Source organism: Aulonocara stuartgranti (assembly GCF_965226115.1).
Source record: "Aulonocara stuartgranti genome assembly, chromosome: 13".
Taxonomy (NCBI): domain Eukaryota; kingdom Metazoa; phylum Chordata; class Actinopteri; order Cichliformes; family Cichlidae; genus Aulonocara; species Aulonocara stuartgranti.
In genome coordinates this window covers 25,690,487-25,696,617 of record NC_138949.1, presented here as the reverse complement: position 1 = coordinate 25,696,617, position 6,131 = coordinate 25,690,487, and the positions used below count along the sequence as shown (strand labels likewise).

Here is a 6,131-nt window from a genome sequence, read left to right as displayed (position 1 = left end):
GCTTTAAACTCTGAGTAATCTGATAATTGCAGCTGCTTCCAGGAATAAATCCTTAGCCAAAAACTGCAACTATATTTAAATAAGCACATCTTTCTCTTCCACAGCATGTCTTTTATCCTGTCTTCCTTCTCTCACCCTAACCGGCTGCTGGTTGCTCATATAGGGTCATATGATTGTTGGGTTTTTCTCTGTATGTATTATTGTAGGGTCTGCCTTACAATATTAAGCAGCTTGAGGTGACTGTGGATTTGATTTGGTGGCATATAAATAAAATTGAATTGAATTAAATTGAGTTGAGTTGAAAGAAAATCTGCATCATGCATTATTTCTTTAATCCTCACGGTGGCACTCTCCACTGACTGTATCACTTTTGTAGTTCATTTTTGATGAGTCAAAGCCAGCACTTATTCTCCTCGAGGGAAACGTCTGATAGGATGGAAAGGTCCAGGCTTTAAAAAAGACGAGGAGGAGGACGCAGAAAAGTTTAACCAAAGTTTGTGAATCTGACATAAGGCCACCAGCATCCTCCATGTGGGTGGTTTGTTAGATGTGATGAGCCTGAGTAATCCTTCAACCCTTCAGCCTCTTCTTGTCAATCCATCACAGTGTAAGGTGAGGAGAATAGGGAGTGGATTGAGTTTCTGCTGGCTGCAAGATGATCCTTGAGTATTTAAAGAGCAGCAGAGCCAGGGTTTCTGTCAGTGTCACCTTCACGGCTGATGGGAGTGACAGTGTTTGTGTGATATCTCAGAGCCCATATCTGCCAGCTCCACTGGTGTACTGAAGAGGCAATGTTTTGATCACTTAGGTTTAGATGGCAAATTCTGTGTTTAGTTTGCCATGCGCGTCTATGTGCATAGGTTCAGTGGAGTTGTGTGTTTACACTGAACATGACTTGAACGAAAGCCTATTTCCTCACTTTAGTGACAAGTTTTGAAAACACCTTAAAACTGTATATGGCTCAAAGCGTATTAGACAAAAGTTCAGTTATAATTATTAGCTGCTATTACAGCAAGTTAGCCCTCAACTTTGGTCCAGACTGATGTATATTTTGAGTACAATGAAGGATGGAGCCTACTGTCATATTTAATTTTTCATGTAGCACCACCATAAGGTTGACACTGTTATCTTTTACTGAAATGCATTGGATTGCCAATAAATTTGGTTCAGATATCCATGGTGCCCTGGGTTTGAACCCTAACATTAATAACTGCAGACTTTTTCTGTAGCGCCAGCAGCTATAGTCAAACTTTTCACTTATTCTTGATTTATCATGTGAAATATTAAATTGCTTCTCATGCTGAGGTTTATTATAGACATCCATGCTGCCATCAGGATATTGGCAATAACTTTGATGCCCATCTGGCTTCCTCTAATTTTATCAACTGGTGAAGGCTGCAGATTGTTTAATACTTTGTTTTATGATCAGCCCACTCACTAATGTCAGTAAGTTACTTTGTGAGATGCCTCAGAGTGAAGTGATTTCCCAAAGACCAGCTAAAGCTGGGGATTGAACCTTCAAACTCTGCTTGGCTGTAGAATATGACCCACTCTATTGTCCGGTCGAGGAAGTAGAGCGGTCATAAATTTCAAGGAAAGAACATAGCGCATATATATGATATGTTATCATTTGGTTAATGTTATGTATCTGACCATAACATTACTCACCCATGATTTAGGAAAAGACTATATATAAAAGACAGACAGATCCACTTATAACTCTATTTTGTTTGTGGACAAAATTTGTGTTTGAAGACACCACACACTCCTACAGTAGTGATTCTTCAATTGTAAGATAGCCAGCCTTAAAGCATGGCTTGCTTTATTGTTTATTTTTCTCTACATGGGATCATATGTACAAGATTGTGCACCATGCTTGAATAAAGACAACTTAAAACTAGAAAAAGACATCATAAACTAATCCGTTTATGCTCTCTTTTGCTAGTTTATTTAATCAAGGCTGCATTCAAAATTACAAATATATAATAAAAATCAGAAACTTAAATTTGCACCTAATAATATACCAAATCTATACTATTTCCAGAGGAATATATTTTAATACAATGTATCATTTACTTACATAAATTGTTTGCAAGCACAGGATACTATAAACATCCAACTCAGTATACAGAGCTGTACTGACATGGCTGGAGAGCGGCTGAGGCAGCTGAGAGCTAACCTCAAACATTTTTTAGTTAGTGTTGTGAATACAAACGTTTTTAATTTGCCAGAAATAATAATTTCTTTCTTTTTTTTTTCAAATTTGCAAATCTTAAAACAGGTCAGATTAGGAAACATGACTCATATAAACATGTCTTTAACTTGCAACACACCTCAATGGAGGTGATACGTAATGAGCTAAGTAGCGCATCCAAAAAGACACATATTGGAATACATTCAAAGTTATGTAGAACATAACTGAGTATCTAGTTCAAAGACACTCAAAGACACTCAAATGAAAATATTTTTTTAATACAGCTGTACTTTTTTTCTTAAAAGTTTTACTTGTGCCCTGTGTTAAATCACTTAGTATTGCCTTTAGTGCTTTAGTGTTTGCCAAACTAAAGCAAAACTTCGTAGCTCGTAGCTTGTAGTCAGCTTCTAGCTAAATCAATTTCAGGTGTTGTGAAAGTGCAGTGGCAGGATGCCACAGCAGATTTTCATGTCATGTGGACTACACACATTTCTGTGATAATTTGATAAAAATAGCTTTCTAGTTTTTTTTCTATTTCTGTTTTTCTTCAGACGTTTGTAGCTACACAGGTGCAGTTTTCACGTTTTTTTTTTCAGTGTTTTAGTGATAATCCGTTTATTCATGACAAACTAATTGTAAATGCAACATACGTGCTGTGCCATGAATGCTTTTCTTACTGGATAGTACTGCAAGTTTCGGTCATAGTGCAGTAGTACAGAAGACGTGGTTATTTTTGGCAAATATGATTTCCCTTCCCTCGTGTCACACTGCAGCAGTGCTAGTAACTGAGTTTTAAATCATAATTCAGACCCATCAAAATGCAAAATTGTGAGTTGTAGTTCTGATTGCATCTGCAGATTTTAGAGAGCCAACGTTCCATTTTTTTAACATGTCATCTGTAAGTTTCATTTACATGATTTGCCCTTCGCTTGCACTGACGTCATTCTACTGAACCACAAATGAGTGTATATATTGGATTGTGGATTTGAAATACGATAAAGAGTCTCAAGTGGGTAATTTTTAATATAGAAGGCTCTTTATTTTGGATGATGACTTCAAAATGAAAGTCATATTTAGACAGAGTTACACACATACACACATTTCCTCACCTTAGATCCAGCTTAAGAGTGTCTCCAGCTCAAGTGAGTCACTTATTCGTCATCATGAATAAATCACAGCAACTCCTACTCCCTTCTACCCTGCACCACTGCCTTTTCCAAAACACACCCGCATGCAAACACACACTGTTAAAACACACACTGGGTTTGCATGGTTTGCTTGTTTTACCTACACACCAAATTCCCCAGTACTGTCATTCAGAAAGGGATTTTTCCCCTCACTTAGACATTATTCTTGACAATGCGAGCCCTGAAAAAGTAAAAGGGTCAACTATAAACTGAACCTTTTTGTAGATTGTTTGTTTTATTTTCGTCTTTCATCATTGTGGGTTTTTTAAAATGCACTTCTGCAGCCCACATCGTATGTAGAAAAGAATCTATAACACCAGTTTTTGATAGCACCATGTCTTTGTGTCTCCTCAGACAGCTGAGGAAAGAGTACAATCCCTTACTGTCTACTCCTCAAGAAGACATTTGTCACTTTCCATTTTTACAGCCCCGTCTCCCTCTCGTCTCCCTCCTCTTAGTGGTAGAACAGCGTTCACGTCGTCCTGCATTTCCCCGAAACAAACTGATGGCTACACCCAGAGACCTCGACGTGCACACACACACAAGACAAAGTGACTGCTCCTTTTATGCCACTTTGTTTATCTTGTACTCTTAGACACTGAAGCTTTTTCTGTCCACTGCTTTTCCTTTTTCTTCCCCCTCTTCTTTCCTGTACCCCTCTTGACACTTTAACTTTATAATATATAGTCCTTTGTTTACATGTTCACATTTCCCACAAATCATTTCATCATTCTTAGTGAAAGATGATACTGAGATAAGAATCTCCCCAGCGGACGCTTCACTTTCACCATGGGTAAAAAGCCTGTGAAATTACATAACTTTGCCTCCATACCATAGGAAATGGACTCGTATGTGAGGCATTGATTTTCTCTCAGCATTGTGGGGTGCAGATGGCAGTGAGGTGAAGACTAAGAGCACAGTGGTCGATAAATATTCTCATCACAATTCCGGAAGCTTTCCTTTGGCCGGATAGGTTTCGATGCCATCGCACAGGCAGTAATTGTTAACAGGTATTAAATGAGCTGCACCAATCAATGAAAGAAAAATTAAAGAGGCTAAAGGATTTATAGTGTAGTTAGGGATCAACAGCACAGAAAATAATCTAAATATTGGCTGAAAAGTTTTAATGTAAGTTTGGGAACATCAGAGTAGTTCAACAATAAGGGCCACCCACTGTAGCGAAACAAATAATGTTATTTTCTTCTCCGATAATGATTTTTTTGCAGGATTTATGTCCACTCCCCAAAGATGGGTTACAAAGTGGCTTGCAGCTGCAAAACAACTGTGGGCAGGCCAAAGCAGCTGAAACAGAGGTAATAGATGTTTGACTCTTTGGACCTGCTTTTGATAGATTAGCTCGCTGCCAGCTCAGTACAACACAAGCCAGAAGGATGTTGCTGCTTATTAAAGAAAAAAACACAGAGGTTTTATAGTGAAGTCATTTTATAGTCCAGCACTGGTAACCAAGTGTTTTCCTGGCGTGGCTCTACCTGAAGGAAAGAAAAGTATTTAAGTGTCAAAATTTGAATTTCGGGTCAAGAAAGTGCATCATATGTGTTGCGTTCTGCGTAAATCTTCCGTGTTCCTGCTGTCAAAACACGAGTTCATGGACTTTTTTTCACAGACTTGTGAAAAGACATCTTGTATGTGAGTGACATAGAGCAGCTTGAGTTGACTAAAGCTGCTTGCAGGATTCACTTTATTAATGATTCTTCTGATCCAGTGCACGTCCTCATTTGACAGTCTTATAAGTTAAACCCCTGAATAAAAAGTCAGAATTAGTGTCACTCTTTTTTTATTTATTTATTTTTTTGCTGCTGTTCCTGTTTCATCACCAATATGGCTACATATAGCCCAAGCTATCCTCTTATAAAAGTGCCACCTCGTCACAGTAAACCAAATTGTTGTACAGTTATCTTTCTGAAAATCGTTTGCTTTACTATTGCTTAAACTTTTGGTTGTTTGACATATTTACCACTGTACATCTGTTAGGTTTATGGTTTGTACCTTTAATATTACCTTAATGTAGTGTTGCTGTGAGTATAAAAATCATGATTTGCAAGCTAAGAACACCATGTCTGTCTACTTTCTCTGAGCAGTACATTTGCCTCTAATTCTTACCCAACACCTTCCCAGCAATCCTATAGCACAACTGAAGCTACATAGGAATCTAGCGAGGCACTGCAAAAAGGTAAACCTCTCTGTCTCTCTCTCAAACTCTCACCTCTGCCAGTTTCTTGCACCTCTTAGAGACAGACTTTTTCTCCACCCACCACAGAAGCTGGCACCAGTTCAGCTCCAGTTTACAAAACTAAGAATAAGCCCCAGAAAAAGACAGCAGCTCATACTTAATGGATAGATAAGACTTTTGGACAAGCTCTTTGAGACCACAGATCTGCCCGTTCTGCAAATGTGATCTGGCTGGAGATTTATTAACTGCAGACTAAGCAGAAATACGAAGAAAAAATCAGCTTTGAGTAAATATTAGTTACAAGGTATTGCTCGAGATTACGGGAAGAAGCTCCTCTTTGTTTATTCTTGTGTTTGGTGCAACCTTGTTCTTTAGCCTTGCCTGTCAGGATGAAGACACGTTTAAGGAAAGTGTGAAAACAGAGGAGGTTGAAAAGCCCAGGCTACCTCACTTTATCTTCATTATGGTGGACGACCAGGGCTATGGAGACATTGGTTACCATGGCTCAGACATCCACACTCCAGTATTGGACCGACTGGCAGCAGAGGGGGTTAAACTG

General features: G+C 38.6%; 1 protein-coding gene across 1 annotated transcript in view; it reads left to right on the top strand.

Moving 5' to 3' along the window:
• Window positions 1-4,629: 4,629 nt before the first annotated feature.
• The window catches only part of LOC309720773 (arylsulfatase I), a gene marked incomplete at its 5' end in the record, with an annotated part of 12,630 nt that continues 11,128 nt past the window's right edge, over window positions 4,630-6,131 (top strand). The window contains 2 exon segments of the mRNA XM_082557944.1: window positions 4,630-4,694; window positions 5,948-6,131. The exon segment at window positions 5,948-6,131 is cut by the window's right edge and continues 59 nt beyond it. Of these exon segments, the coding sequence (XP_082414070.1) occupies window positions 4,630-4,694; window positions 5,948-6,131 (249 nt within the window).